Raw genomic sequence first — 26,200 nt, forward strand, 5'->3', positions numbered from 1 at the left:
TAGTGACACATGACTAAGTATTCAGGTCATATATCAAATCTAATGTATTCTACAAAACAAAACCCTATTGAAAGTGTATTTTAAGAGCCCAAGCTAAATCACAATGTTCCTGGCTGACTTGGGACAATGAATTGTTTCAAACATGAAAATAAAGCAACACTTGAGAGCTCTAACTGTGGAAACAACACAGGTTGTTTCAAGCAATCAGACTAATGCCGAGTGTTGAGGGAAATGCACTAATGAGGATACTAGATTCTTTGCCACTTGCCTTCTTGAAGCTTACCAATGTGACAACTGGAAAATCAGGATCCAAGAAGAAATAACTTACTAAGTAATAATTCAATATTTTTAAAAGGAGGCAATATAATATATCTTAGGCATACCATTATGTGATAAACAACACTAAATTTTAACATCACATTTTCATAGTAACTCCCACTGCTAGGTTTCCAATTGATGAAAGAATCTTGATATTCATTAACATTTTTATCTCAGTCAATCCTAATTTTTTTTATTCTCAATAATTTTAATTCAAAAACTGCTAAGCCTGTGAGTATCGTGAACTTTTCATCTTGTTCACCATGTCTGTTTCAGTAAAGATGGGGTTCAGGGCTCAGTTCTGTGAGGGAAAAGGATAATGTATTTTCCCCTACACAGTTCAAGTACAGTACTCAAGCTGCAACTCCTACATTTCCAGGTCCATTCTTCCCTACTAAAGGTTCTAAAAGTCACACTTGCCATAGAAAAATATAACTACCGATGTTTTGGTCATCTTAAACCAAAAGATCATTCACCCCTTAAATCAATTATTTCCTCAAGAATTATCATATATTTCCTATGAGTTTATCAAAAAGATCCTTTTTCACTCTGTAAGATACTCTCTTAAGCAAGTAAGTTCTTTCCTCACCAACTATGACTAAGTTTAATATCATCTAATCCTTTCATTACTTCATAAGTAGTGGGACCTATGTTACCAGAAAAAATCACTGAGAAAAACCTGGCCAATAACTCAAAGAAAAAAAGAATATGATATATACATATTAGATGAAAGTACCATTAATAGCTTACCTAGTAATTGTGATGCTGAGTTTTTTGAGCTATTTTGGGCATATAAGCTATCCAGAATTTTCTAGATTTGAAATTACAAGACTGTAGAAATACAGTATTACCAGGGACAAAACTCCCATAGTTATTTTAAAGGGGCAAAAAGGCCATCAGTGCTAGGTGGACTGTGTAAGACTCACATGAGGAGACTTGTTAAAAAATTGGTAGGTCGATTGGCAAGTTTGAATAGGGTCTGCAGGTTAGATAATTATGTCAATATTAATTTTCTGATTAATTATACTAGTTACATAACATACCCTTATTCTCTAGGATATAAATATATGGAAATATTTAGGGGTAAAGGAGAATGATATCTGCAACATACTCTTAAACAGTTCAGAAAAAATATTTTGGTTAGATAAGTAGACAGGTAGATAGACAGGAAAAACAATAAACCAAATGTGATAAAAAATTAACATCGGGAAATCGGGGTAAAGGATATATATGAGAATTCTTTATATTACTCTTGTAATTTTTTTGTAAGTTTGAAACTATTTCAAAATAAAGCATGAAACAAGAACAAAAACATTACTGGGTACCACTGCCAGAAGTTTTATTCAGTAAAATTTGAGAGGGCCTTGGCATCTGAATGTTTAAAAAAATTCCAAAGTATCTTGATGCATGTTGTGATCCACTGGTCAGGAGCACTGAAAAATGAGTAGTCAGCAACAATGCATAGCTTTCTTCTATTCATAAATGAAATAATATAAAATCCCAACAACTGCTGTGACACTGCTTCCACAAGAGGATGTATTTTATAACTTGTAATAAGGATTGCTTACTCGCCATTCAATTCACTTAATATTTACTTTTAGTATGTCAGAATAAGTTAAAATCTTTTACCTACTGTTGTCTGCCCAATACATTTTTAGAACGCATGTGATTAGCTACTCTAAGTGGCATTCCAAAGGTATCTTACCTCTATAAATGTTTGGAGTAGTTTGTTTACTTGAGCAAAGGCCTGTGGAAGAATACCATCATAATTTGACCTTGTACTGAAAGCATGTAGCAAACTTTTAGAATCCTGAAGCAGCAATTTCACTGTTGTAAAATCCACTGCATTGTTAGCTGGTAACAGAAAATTAAGAAGGAAAAAATATGTAAGAATGAGTATACAACACAAAAATGTTTTTGGAAAACCAATATAATAATAATTATGAAATTTAAGAAGCGTATGCATTTACACCTATAGGCTACTCCTAATTTATCTCTCTTGTGTAAAAAGCAACAATTAGACTTAGTTTTAGACAAAGTTCTTGGGGTTCATTCTGGTATTCTGTACAGCCTTCCCTCCATATCCACCAGTTCCACATCTATAGATTCAATCAACCATGGATCGAAAATATTTGGCAACAAAGTTCCATCAAGTTCCAAAAAGTGAAACCTGAATTTGCTGTGCACTGGCACCTATTTACATAGCATTTACATTGTATTAGGTATTACAAATAATCTAGAGATGATTTAAAGTATACAGGAGAATGTGTGTCGGTTATACACAAATACTATACCATTTTATATAAGGGACTTGAGCATTGAGAATTTTGCTATCCTTGTGGGTCCTGGATACCGAGACTATATTCAGATTCCAGAATGTCCCTCAACAAGGTCAACTTCAAAGTAAAAGTAAAATGTGCAACATACTATATATAAAATAGACAAAGAACAAGGTCCTACTGTATAGCACAGGGAACTATATTCAATACCCTTTAATAAACCATAATGGAAAAGAATATGAAAAAGAATATGCATATATATATATATATAACTGAATCACTCGGCTATACACCAGAAACTAACACAACATTGTAAATCAACTATACTTCAATTTAAAAAAAGTAAAAGAAAATGAAAGAACATTAAACTCTTCAGAAAAGAGATAACCACCAAATGAGTTAAACTACAGATTTTCAAAACTGAGGTTGTTTGTATACATATTACTGTTGAGGTATCAGAGAGTCACATTTTGGCGGTAAGCACTTAAATTATATGCAGAACCTTTCATAATCAACTCAGTTATCATGTAGTGATTTACCTTCAAACTTCATTGCATGAAAGGTAATACTAGATTTATTGAAAATGTGTTCTCTCTGGACACAATATAACCTCAGCAAAAAGTAAGCAATTTGGGTAACAGTGAGCTGTGGGCAAGAGACGCTAGTAAAATTTTTTCCCCCCATAAATTAGCAAAGTGAGTTAATCTACAAGTAATAACTTAAAGATATAACAATTTTCTCTCAAGGAACTAAAATCGCCTACATTAAGTTCTCAAACCAACTGGGAGAAGTGGTGTCAATAATTTCAGATTCAAAAAGTTATGAACAATGAAGTTGAATAACTTTCTAATGTCACCAAAATTCAGAACAGAAAAAAAACTATTTCTATTATTAAGACAGAATACTACATAATAGATTTTGAAGGCATTTAAAATAACCATGCTACAATGTGTTTGTTTTGTTTTCTTTTAATGCTCACAGCTTCAGAAATTCTGTTATAGTCTGAAACACTGGCATGGTTTTTCACTGGCACTGTGAGTTAAAAAAAATAGTTTCTCTGTATAACTTACACAACAAGTATTTGCTTGTGAAATATTGAAAGGTTAAGTGAAAATAAAAAATAGATTTTCATAATTAATTACACAAATTCAGAAATTCTAATCTAATGTGACGGTTATAGCCAAGCTTCTGGCTTCCCTTTTATCAAGCAAACAACCAGTCTATCTTCTTACAAAACACTTCTAGTTATTGTATTTTATTTTATTTTTGTGGTACGCGGGCCTCTCACTGTTGTGGCCCCTCCCGCTGCGGAGCACAGGTTCCGGACGCGCAGGCTCAGCGGCCATGGCTCACGGGCCCAGCCGCTCTGCGGCATGTGAGATCCTCCCGGACTGGGGCACGAACCCGTGTCCCCTGCATCGGCAGGCGGACTCTCAACCACTGTGCCACCAGGGAAGCCCCTAGTTATTTTTTAAATCAATGACTAGTTTAAATTCCTGTGGGAAAAGAAGAGATGAGAGATGCTACAGAAGACAGAATGTAGGTAAATCTCAGAAAAAGAAATTGGGCACAACTTCTCTTAAGGGTGCTTCTCCAGTGTAGGCTATGTTTGGTAAGGCTTATATCCTTGAATTAATCATTTGATTTCTGTCTTACAAGAATTCTTTACTAAGATTATGGGCAAAAGTATAATAACAATGATCAATTCAGTACCTAGACACAACATAAAATCTATATAGTTGAAATAACTTAATGCTTATATAAGATCAATAATTATTTAGGTTAAAGTTAATAGGGACTACAAAGTCAGAAAAAGCTACTACTCATCTTCTACACAATTTTCTACAAATTGATCTAAAGATACATGCTTGGTATACTGTAGTTAAATACATGTATAATTCAACAGCTGAGGATACTATTAAAAGATTATAAACAAAATCATAAACTGTGAGTTTTTCTAATTCAAAATTATTTTAGAGCAGAAGGCATTTTTATAATTCTATTATGTGTTCTTCACAAGTCAGTAAATATCAGGCATCAGATTCTTTCAGATCAAGGATCAATAAATTATGCACACAATAATCCTCAAAATGAGTTTTTAGCAAAAGGAGCAGTCACTGTCTCTTCAGTTTTCTTGTTACTAGAAAGAAATAGTTAGAGCTGCTGACTACTACCTCTAAGCTGTATGTAAGAGCAAAACAGTGCCCAGCCCTGGAAAAACGGACAAATGGAAGATGGCAACTAGATAATCCATTTTTGAAAATCTTGTTCAAGATCCCATTTTTGAAAATCTTGTTCAAGATGATTTATGGACTTTTTTTTTTTTTTTCGGTATGCGGGCCTCTCACTGTTGTGGCCTCTCCCATTGCAGAGCACAGGCTCCAGACGCGCAGGCCCAGCGGCCACGGATCACGGGCCCAGCCGCTCCATGGCATGCGGGATCTTCCCGGACCAGGGCACGAACCCGTGTCCCCTGCATCGGCAGGCGGACTCTCAACTACTGCGCCACCAGGGAAGCCCTATGGACTTTCTCTTTTGATAGAACCAACTAAATTATGCCCCTAGTAAAAGATATGGACAATGTCTCTATATATCTTGTAAAACTGCTTTGGAGACATGTCCAGTATGTCATTCCATATATATATATTCCTTATATAATAATACCCCAATAAATATTTTCCATAGTTAAAGATCAATGCCTGGAAAGTGTGTCTTTTTTAAAAAAATCAGTAGTTTTTAGAAATAGATATTCATATATAAGTCATAAGGTATTGACTTACACCTTATGACTTATTCCATATATAAGTCATAAGGTATTGACTAGGCACTTTAAATTCCCTGGGGAAGTTTTTAAAGATATAAAATGTTTTCAAAGAGTTTATACTTGAGGAGAGAGAGAGAACTGGCATACCCCTCCACAGAATGTTTTTGTTTTATCTTAGTTTCCAGGAAGCTTAGTGTCAAAATCTGTGTTCAAGGGTGTTCAATTATTTTCACATGTTTTATAGTAAAACTATCTTTCTTATTCTTCATTACCTGGCTCTTGTACCTTAAAGCCCAACTTAAAACCTCCTGTACTCAGGTGGTCATGTAAAGGCTCACATATACCCAGTTATTTTTTTAAAAGTAGACAGGATATAACTAATACATATAATAATAAACAGAATAGATCACTTCATGTTAGAAGTTTAAGAAAAGTCAAGAACCAACTGAACATCCTAACAATGGTTATACTTTGCTTTTTAAAGGTATAGCAAGACAAATCTAGTTGTTCACTTTGGACAAATCATCTACCCTCTCTTGTTTCCTTAATCATATCAATAAAACACAGACTTTAATAACATTATACCAGGGCTTTTTGCATCTTTTGCTTCTTAGCAGAAAATCTTTTTTAATCATACATGGAATCTCTATATATAAACAAACAAAAGAAAGATGAATGGCTAAAGTTGGGGTTGAGGGCCAAAGGCCCGCTATTATCAGGCTCCCCATCAACCTTTCCACCTCCAATCTGTGGCAACTCCAGAGGCACTTCAAGAAGGTTCTGTGCAACATAGTTTAAAAACTACCAACTAAGTGGTTGATTTTAGTCTTGTCTTGGTTCTAAAATTCACTCTGCACCAAAGCCAAACGTTTCCTATTCCTTATCCATGTATTTTAAATAGAAACCTTGATAAACTATTTTTTAAATTAGTACATGAAATGTAGTCAAAGTTTGTGTGTTGGGCTTCCCTGGTGGCGCAGTGGTTGAGAGTCCGCCTGCCGATACAGGGGACAAGGGTTCGTGCCCCGGTCCGGGAAGATCCCACATGCCGCGGAGCGGCTAGGCCCATGAGCCATGGCCGCTGAGCCTGCGCGTCCGGAGCCTGTGCACTGCAATGGGAGAGGCCACAGCAGTGACAGGCCCGCGTACTGCAAAAAAAAAAAAAAAAAGAAAAAAAGTTTGTGTGTTAAACACGATGAGAAATGAAAAAAAATCCACATAATTCTATTTGCATACCTAAATAAACTTTTAAAAGTTTTCAAACATTATTAAAAATTATATATTCACAATATCCAGGAACATCAACAATGATACAATTAACAGTTACAAGCTCTAGGAACTGCATCCATTCATCCAGCTGCCATAAATTTCCTTAAGAAATTAGAAGTATAAATGGTTAAGAACTAATTGACAAATCTCTTATTAATTCATCTTCACATTCCATGGAGTATATCTATTAGTCTGACTTTAATACAACACTTCCAAAGACAAGATAAAAGATTCAAACCTTTAGAGAGATTTTCATATAGGCTCTCAACAGTTAAAAGCAAGTTCTTTTCCACAACTAATCCAAATACAGCCAACCAATGTTTTCTAAAGCACTGTAATAAATGTATTAGAGTCCATGGTGGTTTCAAGTACAGCACCTAGAAAAAAATAGCATCATTGATTTACTTGTTATTCCTATTATTTAAAAGTACCTATTTAGGAATTCCTACATATATTTCCAGGCAAAACATAGTTGAATTCTTTTAAAACTAAAAGATGTTTTATTAAACACCAATCACAATCTTAAAATGCTAATTCCACTGCAAATTGCTTTTGTAAAATTCATATTAGTATTAATCCTTATAGCTTCAGAAACTATGTGTGCAAAAACACAGTTCTAATCAGAAGAAGCATAGTTCTAATCAGCAAAAGTTGTCAATCTACTTTTCAACATGGTCACTTCTATGAGGTAATCAATCTATTTCATAAAACTAGAGAAAATAATCTATATAGAAAAAAACTGTCAACTATAATTGACACTTGCTACACTCTTGTAAAGACATGTTTACAAAGAAGATTGATCATTTAGTACTACAGGATGTCAGCACATCCTTTTTTGAATCGTTCATATGCAATGACTTTCCTAGACTCTACTATGAAATCTAATTTACGTCAACCTTCCTAGAAGAATCTGATCATTCTTCATCATCTTGGTTCAAGACTTGATAATATAATCAAGCCACATTGGCAAATATTAGAAGCTCACTGAATATCTGGAAGAGATACAACTGATGGGAAACAAAGTTTCTCCTAATGATAAATGTGAATAGCAAACAAACATTAAACTAAAAAGGCCACTATTGCCAAATGTGGTGTTTTACTGATTGCAGAAAAGATGTGAATCTAAAGAAAATTCAAAATATTTTACTAATATCAAATTTATACTCTGATTCTCATATTTACATGACATAAGCTAACATTTAACTTCTCTTTCCGAAAACATATTGCTAAGGTAATTCCCTATACGAGACATTTTGACTCAAATAAACTTAAAATGAGAGGTTTTCTGAATTCAATTTAAGCTCCATGGAGGCAATGTGTCTGATACACTGTAGACACACAACAAATATTTGTTCACTGAAAAAAATGAATGATAAGATGTAGAGAACAAACATATGGACACCGAGGGGGGAAGGGGGGGTGGGGGTGATGGTGGTAGTATGAATTGAGAGATTGGGATTGACATGTATACACTAATATGTATAAAATAGGTAACTAATAAGAACCTGCTCTATAAAAATAAAATAAAATTCAAAAAAATGAATGATAAAATACAGTCCTAATCTTTAGGAAATACCCAACCCTTAGCATTCAAAGAGTTATTCCAAAAACTTCAAGAAAAAAATATAATGTGATGTACATTATTACAATAAAGCTTACACATCTTATATAAGTAATATTTCTTAAAATAAGGTAATAAATCTTTAGCAATAAAAAGGAAATTTTCAACTAAGAGTTGAAATAATCACCTCCATCCAAAGGTTTCCAAAAGCAATTTTCATTTCTGTTTCTAATATTGAAGATAAAGCTGTTCCAAGAGATTTTTCGAGATCAGATACAATGCTTTCAAGCGGAATGCACAGTCCAGAGTTTGTAGATTCCTCCTCACAGCTCTTCTCTAAAGGTGTTGCTTCTTTAAAACAAATAGTTACAGGCTTTATTTAGGACACTAATAGTAAATATTTTACATATATAATTAGTATTTGGCCATAAATAATAAACATTTAATGGATATAATTAGTATTTGATCCTAAAAACAAATGAATATTTTTGAAACAGTATTCATGGGAGTTCCCTGGTGGCCTAGCGGTTAGTATTCCAGGCTTTCACTTGCCGTGGCCGGGGTTCAATCCATGGTTGAGGAACTCCCGCAAGCCATGCGGCACAGCCAAAAATAAATAAATAAATAATTTTAAAAATAAAACAGTATTTAGAAACATTTATTTCTAGTATAGTTGTTTTAGACTCAACATAAATATATCACATTAGCAAAAGCTTTACCTTTTGACAAAAGGAGACAAAATGTTTTTACTAAAATAGAAATTTGAGAAATGTGTGTGATATTTTAACCAAAGTTTAAATTTTATTATTGTCAAAAAAAGTAAAAATTAAAATAATGCTTTGCATCTATTTATAATAGAAAACCAAGAACTATGGGTCAAAATGTTTTCTTCCAAAGATAATATATTCTTCCAATCGCAACTCACATTTAATAAATTGCTTTGAAAAGACTAAAAGCTCTGACTTAACCGCTTTTATTCCTTCCCCTTCTAAAATAAGTTTTGATTATTTTAATTGATATTATTTCAATATAATTACTACTTTGACACCTGCAAACAACTGCAATTTCTTTATGGCAAAATTCAGTGTATTAAGGGGCATATCTCTACAAATACAAACCAAGGATTTAAAATGACAGTAATATAATGGGCAAACCAAACGCATGTTTCCCTTGAAAAACCATATGCTAGAATATTCTGTTACTCCCTCTAAATGCCATTTTGAATATTATGACAAAAGAAATTTTATTACCAAAAAGGTCAAATAAGTAGCATGTGATATATGAATACATGAAGCATATACATATGCTTTTAGAGACTTCAATAATTATTCTTCCCAGAGGGAAATGGAGGGATGTATTTTTAAATTATGTAAGATTTAATATATTTCAACAAATATCAAGCAATAGAACAGATTATTCTGGTGGAAAAAGATAAAACAGCAGTATTGCCTTTAGCTTTCTTAAATATTTGTTCAAATTAAAAAAAAATTATTACTAGAGTCCTTCAAGTTTCTCTATTACTGAGTTTTTACTGTATTAATAGAAAGTTATGAATATGGAACTAATTTTTAAAATAAACTAAAAATTTCTCTCTACCTCAAATGAATTATTTCCTGTGGCTACTATTAATTTAAAAGGTATACTCTGAGGTAAAAAATAGGATGCACACAGTGATTATAAATATATAAAAATGTATGTGAGTGTACAGACAAAAATTCAAATTAATTTGTAAAAGTATATGTAGAAGGCAACAATGTTATATTTTCTCTTGGATTACCATTATAATATTCATTCATCTCTACCATTTATGCCAGAAAATACTCCAAACAATGTTACTTTCAATGTACAAAATAAAAATTTACTATTAATTCCAACTGTTATCAATATTCTTAGTACATAAAATATGATATATTTCTAATTATTTGTAGTAAGAATACTACCTGCTTTCAATTGTTGTTTAGATATACAAGGCTGATGACATACAACTGTGTTCAGAGATAAGTTTAATAATTCTGCACTCAATTCTTCTTTACTGAGTGACTTCACACCACTTATTAGGCCTTTGTTTCTTAAATTTCTATCATCCCTAAGGTTGGGTTAGGAGGAAAAAATATTTTATTTTTTATAAGATAAATCACATGGCAACTAAAAACACATGGAATCTAATCAGAGGTTGGTGATTCTCAGCATATATATTAAGAAACGATAACAATTTTTTTTAATATAGAAGATAAATAAATATACACTAGAATCAAATCATCTGAGCTTTTGAGAATAATTATTATTATTATATATTGAATGTTTCCCAGGTACCAGGCACTCACTGTTCTAAGCACTTTATATATATATCAATCCATTTAATTCTCACAAGAAACCTCTTAGGTAGGAGTGGTACTAATTTTTATCCCCATTTCACACTGGTCGGGGAACCAAGATCCCATAAACCATGCAGCATGGCCAAAAAAAAAAAAAAAGAAAAGAAAAGAAAGAAAGAAACCAAGGTATAAAAAGGTTAAGTAACTTGTCCAAAGTTATACCCGGTAAGTGGGAGATGGACTTGAACACAAGAATATGATCATCCCAAGATAAACACAGAGAGCCATAATAAGATAAATAATTTACACAGGGTAAGCAATTATAAATTTCCTTAGAGTGAGCATAAGACAAATGATGTGAATTTGCGATTTGCTGAAAGAGCCAGTATGATTAGAGCATAGTGCATGAGACCAGTTTACGTGCTACAGAGAAAGGCAAGAACATTAATAAATGGAAAGAGATTTAAGGGCTTCAATGGGGAAATGACATGATCAGATCTGTGTTTACCAAACTGTTGTTCTTGTAACTAGTAGGCTTCCAGCTTTTGTTAATGGCAGAGTAGTTTGGTAAGACTAACCAACCCTCCCACAACAAGAATTAGAAAATCTGGACCAAAAGCAACAAAAAAAGACAACCCCAAAAAACCCTATTTGAAGGCACTAGAAGGCAATCATATGTAGGCAGAAGGTGGAGGGGAATCTACATTCAAGAAGCAGATGCTGCACTGGTAAGAGCTACAATTTTCTATCTTTTTGCCTGAGGGTATTCCCTAACTCATCACTGCCTTACAACAGAAAGCCACAGCCTTTATGGCTTGAAATGTCAGAGGGCACTGTTCAGGACTGGCCAGAGCATATAGAAAGTTAAGGCGGAACCTGAAGAAGGGAGGAAACCACAGAGAAGGGGAGTCCTAAAATCTGCATATAAATTCTGCCCAGAAAAAAAAGCAACATACTGCCAAAAGACAAAGCAATCAACAGAACCAGACTCAGACATGACACAGATGTTGAAGCTATCTGATAGGAAATTTTAAATAATTTTGATTAATCTGTTAGAGGCTCTAATGAAAAAGGTGAATAGCATGTAAAACCAGATGGAAATGAAGAATGCCTTCAGCAGGCTCCTCAACAGACTCAACACAAGTGAGGAAAGAAACAACATACATTAAGACAGGTCAAAAGAAATTATCCAAACTGAAACAAAAAGAGAATAAAAGGTTAAAAAAATACATAAGAGCTGTTGGACAGTATCAAATGGTCCAATATACATGCATGTATTAGTTGTCAACTGCTGTGTAACAATTAATCCCCAAAATTTAGCAGCTTGAAAAAACATTTATTATCTCACACAGCTTCTAAGAGTCAGGGATCTGAGAGTAGCTTGACTGAATGGTTCTGGCTCACGGTATCTCACAAAGGTGAAGCGTGCTATTGCCTGGGGTTGCAGTCATCTCAAGATTTAATTGCTGCTCATTCATGTGGCTATAGGCAGGGAGTAGCCCTTCACCGGTTTTTGTCTGGAGGCTTCAGTTTCTCAGCATGTGGGCCTCTCCACAGGGCTCCTCACAGCATGGAACTTGCTTCCCCACAACAAGTGATCCAAGAGAGATGGAAGAAACAAGAGTGCCCAAGAAGGAATTCCCAGTCTTTTATAACCTAATCTAAGAAGTGACATACCATCGCTTCTGATGCATGCTATCTGTCACACAACCAATCCTGGTACAATGTAGGAAAGGACTACACAAGGGCATTAATACTAAGAGGCACAGGGAATTCCCTGGAAGTCCAGTGGTTAGGACTCTGCACTTCCACTGTAGGGGGCCTGGGTTCCATCCCTGATCAGGGAACTAAGTAAGATCTCACAATGCAGCGCAGTCAAAAAAAAAAAAAAAAGAAAAAACAAAAACAAACAAACAAAAAATACTAAGAGGCAGGGATCACTGGAGTCATCATGGATGCTGACTACTACAATGTAATTCTGTAATACCAGAAGGAGAAAAGAAGGAATGGGGCAGAAGAAATATCTGAAGAAATATCTGGCTGAGAATTTTCCAAAACTAAAAATGAACACCAAACCACAGATCCAAGAAGCTCAGAGAATATCAAGCAGGATAATTTCCTCTCCTCTACCACAAACATACACACAAACAACTGGCCATAACTGCTAAAGACTGCTAAAACAAACTGCTAAAAAAACAAAAGACAAAGTCTTGAAAGCAATGAGAGGGGAAAAAAAGGCACATTACACACAGAGGAAAAAGACAACATTTACAGCAGACTTCTCATCAGAAACCAAACAAGCTAGAAGAAAATGGAGTGACACCTTTAAAATACCAGAAGAAAAAAAAAAAAAAAAATCAACCCAGAATTGTACATCTAGTAAAAATATCTTTCAAAAATAAATAAATAAATACACTATCAGACAAATAAAACCAGAAAATTCTCTGCCAACAGATTTAACATGTCAAAGAAAGTTGTTTGGGCAAAATGAATATGACCAGAAATCTGACACCAGACAGAAACTTGGATCCAAAAAAAGAAATGAAGAGTGCTAAAAATGGAATGCAAGATTAAAATATTCACTTTATTTTTAATTGCTTTAGATGGTAAATGGCTGAAGCAAAAATATTAGCAAAGTATTGTGTTTACTGTTTCTGTAAAGGTTATATATATGACAATGATAGCAAAAACAGACAGGGAGAAATATGAAGCATATTAAAATCCTTACAATATACATGAAGCAATATAATATTATTTAAAGGTAGACTTTGATCAAGTAAAGCTGTATATTATAAACACTGAAGTAACCATTAAAAAGTTTTTTCAAAAAGGTATAAAGTCAATAATGGAGATAAAATGGCACCACAATTAATCTAAGCAAAAAAAAAAGGAAAAGGAAGAAAAGAATAGCTGAACAAATAGAAAATGATTAGCAAAATGGTAGATTCTGATCCAACCAATTAACTGTGAATAGTAGAAACTCATCAATTAAAAAGACAGAAATTGTCAGAATGGAAAAAAAGAAAAGTACCAACTACATGCTATCCACAAAATAATATAAAGATACAGATAGGTTAAAAGTAAATGGATGAAAAAGATATACAATATAAATATTAAGCAAACAAAACTGTAGTAATATTAATACTAAACAAAGGAAACTTCAGAACCAGGAATATTATCAGTAACAAAGTGAGACATTGTATAATGAGAAAGGTGTCAATTCACCAAGAAGACAATCCTAAATGTGTATGCCTCTGACTACAGAGCTTCATAATACATGAAATAAAACAAAGAGAACAGAAAGGAGAAGTAAACAAATCCACAATTACAGTTGGAAATTTCAATACTCCTCTCTCAGTAATCATAGAACAAGTAGACAGATAATTAGTAATGTTATAGAAGACATGAACAACACTATCAATAAAATTGACCTATTTAAAATTTATGGAATACTCTACCCACAAGAGCTGAATACATTCTTCTTAAGTGCACATAAAATATTCACCAAGTTAGACCTTATTCTTGGTCATAAAACAAAGTTTAACAACTTTAAAAGAATAGAAATCATATAGATTATGTTCTCAAGTCATAACAGAATTAAAGAGCAAATCAATAACAAAAGATAACTGGAAATTTTGAAAATATTTGGAATTAATTGTAACAAATATCTAAATAACTTATGGGTCAAAAGGAAATTATAAGGAAAATTATAATTTTTTTTTTTCTTTTTTTTGGCCACGCCGTATGGCTCCAGGATCTTAGTTCCCCGACCAGAGATCGAATCCAAACCAGGGCCCCGGCAGTGAAAAGCATTGAGTCCTAACCACTGGACTGCCAGGGAATTCCTGAAAATTATAAAATATATTAAATTGAATGAAAATAAAAACACAACATATCAAAATTTGTGGAATGCAGCTAAAGCAGTGCTTAAAGGGAAATTTACAGCAGTCTCAAAAAATGATCTAAGCGTCCACCTTAAGAAACTAGGAAAAGAGCACAAAAGGGGCTTGAGAGTATTTTTGGGGGTAATGGAAATATTCTATGCATCAAGAGAGATGTGGGCTACACCAGGGTATCCACTGTCAACACTGTATAGTTAAGATTTGGGCATTTTAATATTATACATTTTCCCTTAAAATAAAAAGAACTGTATAAAAATAATCATATAGGGGGACAGAAATATAGATAATAGACGAATGGTAGAATCTTGATAATTGTTGTAACTGAGTATTTAGGAGTTTATTAACTCTTCTTCATTTTGAAAGTTGTTGAAATTCTTCATAACGAAACTTTTTAAAAATTAAAAATACCATTATTACTTTTTGAAAAATAAATGGAAAGTAAGTATTGAAGTAGAGAGCATAATGGGTCTTAGAGCAGAAAAGGAACAGGAAAAATAACATCACCTGACATCGGATGGCGGCAGAGTAGACAAAGAAAAGAAGACCATACAAGACCTGCTATTTAACTGGATATAGATTACGAAGGAAAGGTAGGAATCAAAAATGACTCCTAGGTTTCTGGCTTTAGCAAATGGGTGGAAGATGGCACTTTTTATTCAGATGGAGAACAGTTTAGAAGGAAAGATCAGGAGTTCATTTTTGGAGATGGTACGTCCCAGATGTCTATGAGACATCCAAACAGAGATATCAAATAAGTAGATGAATATACTAGTTGAGACTTTAGAAGAGAGATGTGGACTGGAGATATTAACTGGGGGTTCCTGGCCCATATTTAGGATTGTAAATATGAGTAAAGCACTTAGAATGAGGTATAGTATATAGTGTTTATAGAAGGGTTCCCCTAATCACTGTTGTTATTAATATTAATTATTATAATCATCATCCATTTAAGTAATATAAATGTATCCTCACATTAAGTATGTGTGACTTAATGCAGTACGATTATCACACTTTATAGGAAAAAATAAAAATAAAAAACAGGCTTGCCTGATGATGTCAGTTAAAAGTAAAGTCTGACTACAAATTTTCATTTCACTAAAAACTGTTACATCTGTAAATTCCAAAACAGTGACTGCAGAAATAATGGAGAACTGATAAAATCTCACCAATTTAATTTTCATTCTAAGTTGAACTAAAAAAATAACAAATATATAAAAATTATCTCTCAATTTTAGTTTATCACAAATTCAAAATGATTAACATATTACTAATTCTATTTCAGCCTTCAACAAACTCCAACATGATATATTATGTCCTAGATTAAAAAATAATTTGAAACTAGAGATAGAAATCTCTAATATTTCCTTTAATATAAAAAAATAACATTATCTTTGAACACAGCTAAAATGATAATTGACCAAGCCCCCTTACAAGAAAAATCTTATGGCTATTCATTTCTATAATCACTCCATTTCAGAGAACTTAGGCATGATCATGAAACTGTAAAAAGCCCATTTTTCAGTGAATACAATTCAGACTAAAACTGCAAATTAAAATTGCTCTTATCAGTTCCTTTAAAGCCTTTTCTCATACATGATGAATACAATTTTGCTTAACATTATGATACTTTTACCTTAGAACTAAGTTATGAATACATTAGTTGGGAATGGAGGAATGGAATCAGGAAGGGAGGAGGAGGAAAAAACTCTTATTGAGATAATTTTATGTGCTAGGCACTCTTCTAAGTCATATATACATTTTTTCTGACTAAATACTCACAATAACCTTATAAAGGCAGGTATTATTATCCTCCCTATATTTTACACATGAGGAAACATTAAGCAACTTTCCAAGGTCACAAAGCTGATTAAGTGGTAGATCCAAAGTTCCAACTCTATCACAGGCATCAAGGATATAACTGCAACAAAACTTAGCCCTTCTCCACAAATTAATTAATTAGTTAATTAACTCTCCTGCCTCATGACCAAAAATGTCAGATTTTTATTTCTATTTTTGGGGGATGTTAAATTGACTTTCCCTGCTTTTTCAAAAGTTTTCTAAATATCAAATAACTTAAGTTGAAATGAAACCATGAGATTCAAATCTCATTCTTCTACAACTTGCACATTATAAGAATGTGAGATATAACTGAATATACTTACTGGCAGATTTAGAAAAGTATTTATGTTTTTCATCTTGGTATGGGGGACACAGTATGATTTTTAAAAATTCTTTAATATAAGTCACTATTTTTAAAAAAAGAGTAAAATGATAATGAAACTCACGTGCACAAAATAACAAGAGAACAAGGGAATAATTCTTGGTACTGAAGACAGCATTTTAATACACGGTCATCATTGTTCTCATCGCTCAATCCATCTGCAAATTTAGTAAAAGCAACAATCAATAAGCACACTAAAAATCTGGGAACTGTATGAATAATCTAGGCCATATTTACAAATCAAATCATCTAAAAGAAAGAAAACTTTTTAAATACGAAGAGGAAGATAAGACACAACAAAAACAATGCCTTGAAAATTCTGGATCTAGAATTCAGGCAGCATACAGTTGTGGGTTTGATAAACTGATTAGTTTGCTACTATCAGTAAAATGGAATAGGATATGCCTATTAATAAACCCAACGGAAAAAATCTGATCAGTAGGTTAAATGCCATATTAGAAACCAAAAGCTACGAATCTAGTCTCAGTTCAGTCACTTAGTGGCTTAACATAAGTAAATTATATGATTACATCATGCTTAAAATTAACAACTTAAAAGAGGTCTGTAAAATTATAGGCAACTGTTCTGCCAACAACAGAACCACTTTCATGTGTCTGCTTTTTCTTAAACTCTAAGCAATAACGTTTAGAGAGAGATGTACAGGAGAAGGCAACACAGGCGCTAGGCAGAGAATACAAAAAGTAATTTCTAACAAATGCTAATATGTGGCTGACAGAGTGTCCTCTAGCATTCTCCAAGCCTTAAAGCATGTAGTAAGTTTGTTTTTTTGTGAAAATAATGTAATGTGTAGGAATAGGACCAAAGACAGCATTTCTTGTAAGTCCTTACACTACTTGCCTCAGAACTCCCTGGGGTACTTACCCAGACCCATTTCTGGAAAAGAATCTTTGGAGCCTGGACCCAAAGATTGATTTAAGCCTTTGGCAACTCTCTTACACACTGAAATTCAAGATGTACTGGACAATGAGACTCAACTTTGTTCCCAGATTATAACCTTTTTTCCCCTCAACTTTTAGCCTACAGTTACTTAGTCCTCTAAACTTTCAAATTAGAAAATTCATTCATGCATTCAATAAATATTTATATAGGGTCTAATTTGCACCAGGTGCCTATGCTAGGTAATTGGACATTCAAAAGACAAGCTCTTTGGGGTCTCACAATCTCGTGGTGAAATCTAGACAGAACTCAATTGATCTCACAGCATGAGCCTTAGGGAGACATGATTCAGTTCTTTAATCAGACAACCAGCCAGCCAGCCAGACATGTATTATAGCAGTCAATTTTCCTTCTTTTAGCTCACAGAGTAAATACCACAATAATGCAAAATGGGCAGCTCAAAATCACTGGTTAACTTTAGTAACTCAATTTGACCAAAAGAAGGATGTTTAAAGGCTACAGTACATGCTCTAAAGGTATCAAAGTTCAAGATTACCTGTTCTGTCATTTTTTCTAGGACACATGGGCCTGGAAGATATACCTAAAACTACAAGAATATTCATGAAATATTTTATCAACAAATATTTTTGAGCACCTGCTCAGGTACTATTCAAAAGTGAACAAAACAGACTCTGAAAGCAGACTGACCTGGGTTTGAATCCCTGCTTTCCCACATACTGGACACGTAATAATGGACAAACTGCTTAACAGGATGATTAAATGAGAAAATCTATATGAAACACTTGGCCCAATATATGCTTATATCATGTGTTCCTTAAGTAGCATATATTTATCACTTAAGACTCAGCTTAAATGGCACTTCAACAGCAACAACCTCTACTCACATTCAACACCAAAATAAATTCTGTATAAATTATAGTTAATATGATTTTTAACATTTAATAGAATTAAAGCTTCTCAACAGCAGGCCTTGTATGTCTCATTCACTGCCGCAGCCTCAACACTTAGAAGTGTCTGGTACAAATATTTGGCAGATAAATGATTCAACAAAAATATAATAAAAGAAAATATAAAAATGATGGAATAAATGTCTCATGTGGGAGGTGTCAGATAACTTTATTTTTGCTTTTAATTATTTTTACCTAATTATAAAAATAAAATAATTATAGAAAATCTGGAAAATTCAGTAAATATTAAGAAAATTAAAATAACTCAATAATTCCATCAGCTCAATATTACCAATATCCACCATCTATAAGTATACATGCATAATCTAAGAAATTTGGGATTGTACTTCATATTCTTTTAAATCTTATTTTTGTTTTTTATTCTTTTTGCAAGTTAAAGTGAGTCTATTAGTGTCAGCCCTAATCCAATAGGACTTTGTATTCTTATTAAAAAGGGGAAAATTAGAGACAGACGTGCACAGAGGGAAGACGATGTGAAGAGACACAGGGAGAAGATGGCCATCTATAAGACAAGAAGAGCAGTTTGGAACAGATCTTTCTCTCAAAGCCCTCAGAAGGAAACAACCCTGCTGACACACTGATTTTAGACTCCTAGCCTTCAGAACTGAGACAAATTTCTAAGTGTTTTTTTGTATTAAATTTTTTATAGATTCCATATATAAGTGATGTCATATGATATTTGTTTTTCTCTAACTTAATCTAAGAAATTTGGGATTGCATTTAAAATTCTTTTAAATCTTATTTTAATATCACACGTCATTAACATTTTTCAAAATACAATATTCTCTCATATGACTACATCATTATACGTAACTTCTCCAACTGTTAGACAGATTGTTTCCAATTTTTTTGCTGCATAAATCATGCTGTGATGAACATTATTTATATAAACCACTGTGAGCATCTCTGATTATTTCTTTAAAATAATTTCTAGAAAGAGAACCATCTCTTTTGGCTTCTTAATACACACTAATAAATTGCTCTCCTGAAAAGTTACTAATTTATATTCCCAATGCACTGAGCACTGTGTTCCTATCAAGTGCTGGGAAGGAGTAGCTTTCTAAACATAGAAGCAATAAAAAAAAAAAAACAACAGAGGAAAAAGTGAAAGATATAAACTAAAACTTTATACATAAGAAATTAACAATATTAAAAATAGCAAACAGGAAAATATTTGCCTTGAACAAAGGACTGACTAGTTGTGCTTCTTCTTTTGTGAATTACCTATTAATAATCTATGTCCATTTAGGGGAAAGGGATTTTTAGTTTTTCTAATCAATCTGTATAACCTTCTCATGTAAAAGGACACAAAAGAATTATTGCCTATTCCAGACCATAAATCATTAAGTAATATATTAGCTCAACCAATCTTCACAACCAATTTTTTCAGGGGGAGGTCATTTCCCCCCATTTCATTTACTGTTTCCTCACCTTCAACTTTCCCTAGGTCAGCTTATAAACCCAGGTCAATCACATTTCAAATCCTATTCTCTTCTCACCATAATGCATACTACATCAAATAAACACAATTTTGAAAAGAGTAAGGACAACACTAAAATTATGGTCAACTAAGGCTATTTTAACATGGACTATCTGCATTCAATTTGTGGCATTTTTCTTTTTTTTAATGGAAAATGCTTGTCTAAAAAAATACATTGTTATAATACTGTGATTACATAAAAGAAAATAATACAGCAAGATAAGCAATTATTAGAGTTAGTGGCAAATGTGCTCAACAGATATAAAGTGTAAAGACTGTTTTGTTCTTGCTTTTCTCCAAGCAAGTACTTTAATTTCACTCAATAATCCTGAATTAAGTTTTTACATAAGAATTTCAATTTACCATTAGAATATAAAATATAATTTTATTATGATAAAAGTGACTAAGGATATTTCTAAAGGATATCATAAAATCACTATCAATAGAATAAATGTATTGAGTACATTGGATTTTATATAAAGAATGTTCTAAATAATCAGTTTGACAGATAACAATGATACAGTGAAACACATAAAGGATTTATCTGACACAGACAATTACACAAATAATCTATCTACAACCTTATAACTAAAAGTGCAATTTAACAAAACAAAGATCAAATAATACCAATTTAAGCTTTAAAGTGAAATATGGATATCAAGGAAGACCCAGAAATTGAAGCAGCACAGAAGTTTGAGACCACTACTATGATTTATCCTCCTTAATAACCCAAAAAGCATAGACTGAAGAAGTCAAAGTATCAAAAAAGCACATAAAAATGGAAAAATCAAAAGAAACATAACAAGCATCTATAAATAATAAATGTGGCCAAAATATCTATTCTAAAATTAGCTCTTCTAAAATAAGTCTCAAAGTCAATCTATTGAAGGGGCAGATACTCCATTTAGGACAAGTTCTTAACATCTCTATGTCTCAATTTCCTCATCAATAAAATGGATCTAATAAGAATTTATCTTCCACAAGTACTATAAGGTTTGAATGAGATACTAGCTGCAAAGCACTCAGAAAAAGGTCTGGAGAGTAATGGCCATGTTGTCTATTATTATCATCATCTATATAATTATATAATAAAACACAATTTGTATCAACTAACAAAGAAAAACAATAAAAGGTTAAGAGTAAAAAAAAATTCCCACCTCTTCTTAAGGATCGGGGTTTTACTGAAATGATGGTTTAGATCAGAGGTTTTGTTAACTGCATGGCTGTTTTTTTAAAAAGTCCTATCTGTTAGCAATACATACCAAAGTACTACAGGAGTTCCAAGAGTTGGGGGAGAAGGGGAAAAGGAAATGAGAGAATAAACAAGAATGACAAAATGTTGAGAATCACTGAAAATGAGTGAGAGGTATATAGGGATTCATTATTATATTATATTATATTATACTGCATTTGAAAGTTTTCATAACGGAAAGTAAAAAAAAAAAAGACCATCTAAGGTGTTCAATTTAATATAATGTTTTTAATTTTAATATTTTTAATATTTTCTTAACTCTAATAAGTGATTTTTTTTAGTGGTTTCCTTTAAAAGCTCTTAAACAGCACATGATGTTCCTCCTCAAAATGCATAAGCATTGTATTTGGAATATACTAAGAGCTAATAAATATTTGTAAAGAGAATAAATAAAGAAATTAATGGGAGAGGCCCTTTTTCTTCAAAGATTTAAGACTAAACAGCTGTGCCAAAAGCCTTCTCAGGGTTAATTTCATGATTAGATTCATCTAAAGATGAATTATTTCATATCCTATAGTAAATATGGATACAGTAGACAACATAAATCCATATTTAAAATAAGATAAATCTACATATACAAATATTTCTGAGTTGGAAAGAAACCAATTTTTAAAGAATGAAATATATCCTCTAAATGTACGTATAAACTCTGTAGAGGCAACAGTGTTGCTTTACACACAGATCTTTTTCCAAATAGTTATATAAAACATGAAGAACAAGGGGTGGGATAGGGAGGGTGGGAGGGAGACACAAGTGGGAGGAGATATGGGGATATATGTATACGTATAGCTGATTCACTTTGTTAGAAAGCAGAAACTAGCACACCATTGTAAAGCAATTATACTCCAATAAAGATGTTAAAAAAAATTAAAAAATCAAATAAAAACATGGGGGCTTCCCTGGTGGCACAGTGGTTGAGAGTCCACCTGCCGATGCAGGGGACGCGGGTTCGGGCCCTGGTCTGGGAGGATCCCACATGCCGTGGAGCAACTGGGCCTGTGAGCCAGAATTACTGAGCCTGCGTGTGCGATGAAGAGTGACCCCCGCTTGCCACAACTAGAGAAAGCCCTTGCACAGAAACAAAGACCCAACACAGCTATAAATAAATTAATTAATTTAAAAAAATTGTATAAAAAATATAAAAACATGAAGAACATACTTAGGTTCTAAGATTTTTAAATGACTAAAAAAAAAAAACTAATATGGAAAAAAATCAGGAGAAAATCTATAGACCTCTATAATAAAAATACCTCCTTATTACAGGTTCTGACAAACCAGAGGAAAACAATGCCTGCCTCTGCATTATATTAACTGCATGCAGTGATGATTAGAAACATAGATCACTTAGTGGCCTCATCACTCAACATGGTATTTTAAAAAAAGAATCCAAAGTACTGCAATATAGACAACTATGCATACAGAACTATACAGTCAGTCTCTGTGAAATATGGACATAACCTAAGAAGGTCTAGGAGAAGCATAAAAATAAAAATCAAAGGCCTCCAAACCAAGCCTAACAGAATATGCCAAAGCATCACTATGCCCTGCCATTTCACACTGTAATACTGTTAATTCTTTTTAAAGTTCTGCACCATTTCCCTTCATTAATGAGTCAGCGTCCAAACAAATCTTAATCAAGAAGCACCCTGAGAGAACAATACTTACAAAGTTTTTGAGATGCAAGTTGTATTGACTGACCCCATAGCTTTCTATCTTGATTTTTGAGACTGTCATGGATGAAATGAACGGCAGGTACAGCTTTGTGCTGGGCATGTTTCAGTAATTTTCCTGCCTTCATACGATCCAGCTCTTGCACAACAACCCAGGGAATTATTAACACAAGCCTGTCAAAGCCTAAAAAATAAAAAGATTTCTTAGATGTCAACAAATATGTATTGAGCTACTAAATCAAACTGCTATAGGAGAATTAAAAGTTTTAAAGAAATTCACAATCTGAATGAAGAGGTAATAGATAAAAATAGGAACTAAAATCAGATATAAGTGTCAAGAGAATGTTACAAAAATAAATACTACTGGAAATCACAAAAGAGTAAGTTTTAGAAGCTAGGTTAACGTGTAAAGGCTTTTTTTTTTTAACTTAAGTTGATTATGCTTCATATATATATACACACACATACTTAATAACATACCCAAATGGAAATAAGTTTGTGGGGGGGGGGAACCCACATCACTGTTCATATAAAGTATCAACTCAAATAAGAAAATCAGAATCGGTAAATATGTTCTATAAATACCTGAGATTTCTGTTGTCTTCAAAATTCTAACAAATTTGAGATGATTCATCAGTATATTTGTGTCAACAACAATTAAAAGCTTTTTGTCTGAAGCAGTATTTGCTAGAGAAAAAGAGCAAAGTGAGGATTTCATGACATTTGATAACAGACTTGTATAATAACTACAATTTTGATATCACAGAACTTCGATAGCATTATTAAGGCAGTACTTTAGACAATAAAAACAAAAATGCATTTACTCCAATTCTTAAGAGAAAGAACAGTAATCAGTGTTTAATTATCCACCGATAGAATATTGTATATTGCTTACGGGTGGATTTTAAATCATAAATTAACTTGCACCAGCAGTAACTATGTTGCCAAACCCTGTACTCTATAACTGGTAGTTACGTACTTAGGAATCATAAGCTAATTTTAACGTACTCTGAAATGTAACTGAAAAAACAAGTATGTGTAAATGGAAGAAAAAAGATAATACTAGCACTGTTATTTCATAGGGTCATGTGAGGAACAGATAAGTTGATGCATAGGAAAACACTTAATAAATTGAAAAATGCAATGTGAATGTAACATAGCATTACTATTTTTACAAATACAATTCAAAACAGTATATTAACATATTTTGGGTAATATCTATCATTATCTTCTCCAAGGAGTGAGAATAATCACAATTTTACTATATAAATAAGAAATCCATGAATATAATACCTTTGAGCAATTTGCATTATTTCTGATCAGTGCTTTACAAAGCTGAAATTGTTAAAAGTTATGATTAAGAGCAAAACTAGAAGACAGCTCATAACTCTGAGCTGTCTTGGCAAAAGGAGAAAGAGAAAATATGTCTAACTGCCTAATAATGTGAGATATATAAAGCAAATGATGATAAGACAAACCTTAGACCTGATTCCTGTAGCTAAAAGAAATATACTTTATTATTTCAAATAAGCACATTTTAACATTTTTCCTCTAAATACTATAAAAATTGAATGTCGGCACATTAATTCTTAAGAAAACATAGGAGATCATAAAATTGTCATATGCATATAGGATATACCAGAAGAGGAATGTACATCATCTTCCACCAAGTCAATCTCCATACTTGTTAACTCTCCAGAAGGTGGAACCACAGGTAAATCCACACTTTTTCCCACACGTGCAGCGTGAAGCTCTTCTACAATCTGCATCTAAATTGCAAAAGACCCGGAGCAAAATATTTTGAATTAGTTTCTCTGCAGATTAGTAAGAGAAAAAAGCAATTAATGCTTAATTAATTCACTTAATATGAGATAGTTTGTGGAAAGAAAAATATTTACAAAAATATGAAAGCCACATGATAAAAGAATACAGATTTATAAACATACACAACGTTTCTAATATAGCTCTTCTCTTCTTACTTTATTATTTCTGCAGCCTTAGGCAAGCATATTATTTAACAACCATGGGTCTCAGTTTATCTACACAACAGGAATATTAAATATCTGTATCCTTTTAGTATTTTTCATAAGGATTAAATGAAATAATGTGAAGAACCTCACAGAGCCTAGTACAAAACAGACTTCCAAAACAAGTTAATTCTCATTCCCATTCTCGCTTCAAAGTATTTTAGGAGCCAAATATGTTTTTATCTAGATGATGAGCACTTTTCCTAAGATTGTTTATGAACCATCAAAAACTGAAATCCAGATCTTAATACCCTTCTCACTTCAGGGAAGTAGTTCCCTGATGTATTCTGATGCAAAGAAATTAAAGTATAATCTAACTTTAGAGCAGAGGTGAGAAATCTTTCTTCTCTCAAGGGGCATTGACCCAAAAGACATAAAAGTATAACTGACTGTCACAGATAAAAAGCAATCAGTATGGTTTTAAAGTCTCCTTTAAATAGAAAAACACAAAGTGTTCTATGAATCTAATTTTAATTTAGAAGCAGGGAAGATAAAATTGTATGCAATAATTCTATGAGGTTCAACCAGGAGATTCTAGTTGAGAAATGAAGCAACAGGTAAAAAATAAATGTATGTGCCCTCATTTTCATTGAAGAAATGTCCATCTTGTTGCTAATTAGAAAAATGAGGCAAAACATGCTAATATCATACTGCATTTTGGCAAGCCAAGGCATAAGCATGCAAAAACATAACATTAATTTAAAATTCACGTAACTTGTGGGCCACAGGCTCCATGCTCTTTATTCAAAACAGATTAGAGGGGCTTCCCTGGTGGCGCAGTAGTTGAGAATCTGCCTGCCAATGCAGGGGACACGGGTTCAAGCCCTGGTCTGGGAAGATCCCACATGCCGTGGAGCAAGTGGGCCCATGAGCCACAACTACTGAGCCTGCGCATCTGGAGCCTGTGCTCCGCAACAAGAGAGGCCACGACAGCAAGAGGCCCGTGCACCACAATGAAGAGTGGCCCCCGCTTGCTGCAACTAGAGAAAGCCCTCGCACAGAAACGAAGACCCAACACAGCCAAAAATAAATGAATAAATTAATTTTTTAAAAAAAGATACTCTGTCAAAACAGATTAGAGGTTATTAGAAAAAAAAGCCCAAAAGGTGATAAAGTAAATGTAAATACTTCTCCAAACAGTTTTTCATGGCTTCATAAAAACTTACGTATTGAATTGATATCACTGTTATTTTCATACTATCAAGGTTTTTATACTCATTATATTTTATTGAAATAGGAACCCTTTGACTTAATTT

General features: G+C 33.0%; 1 protein-coding gene across 7 annotated transcripts in view; it reads right to left on the minus strand.

Moving 5' to 3' along the window:
* The window catches only part of SWT1 (SWT1 RNA endoribonuclease homolog), a 96,194-nt gene that overhangs the window by 54,323 nt on the left and 15,671 nt on the right, over nt 1–26,200 (minus strand). For all 7 annotated transcript variants that reach the window (XR_016392900.1, XR_016392901.1, XM_089909880.1 and 4 more), the window contains 8 exons: nt 24,557–24,686; nt 23,503–23,604; nt 22,913–23,101; nt 16,694–16,787; nt 10,132–10,277; nt 8,379–8,542; nt 6,869–7,007; nt 2,024–2,172 (listed from right to left, as the gene is read on the minus strand). Coding sequence is in view for 5 of the 7 variants with exons in the window: in XM_089909880.1 (XP_089766006.1) it covers nt 2,024–2,172; nt 6,869–7,007; nt 8,379–8,542; nt 10,132–10,277; nt 16,694–16,787; nt 22,913–23,101; nt 23,503–23,604; nt 24,557–24,686 (1,113 nt within the window). In the remaining 2 variants the exon portion in view is untranslated. The remainder of the gene's footprint in view (nt 1–2,023; nt 2,173–6,868; nt 7,008–8,378; nt 8,543–10,131; nt 10,278–16,693; nt 16,788–22,912; nt 23,102–23,502; nt 23,605–24,556; nt 24,687–26,200) is intronic.

The sequence above is a fragment of the Delphinapterus leucas genome, chromosome 1, assembly GCF_059928025.1.
Source record: "Delphinapterus leucas isolate spDelLeu-1000000601 "Yukka" chromosome 1, BTC_Dleu_Yukka2, whole genome shotgun sequence".
Taxonomy (NCBI): Eukaryota; Metazoa; Chordata; class Mammalia; order Artiodactyla; family Monodontidae; genus Delphinapterus; species Delphinapterus leucas.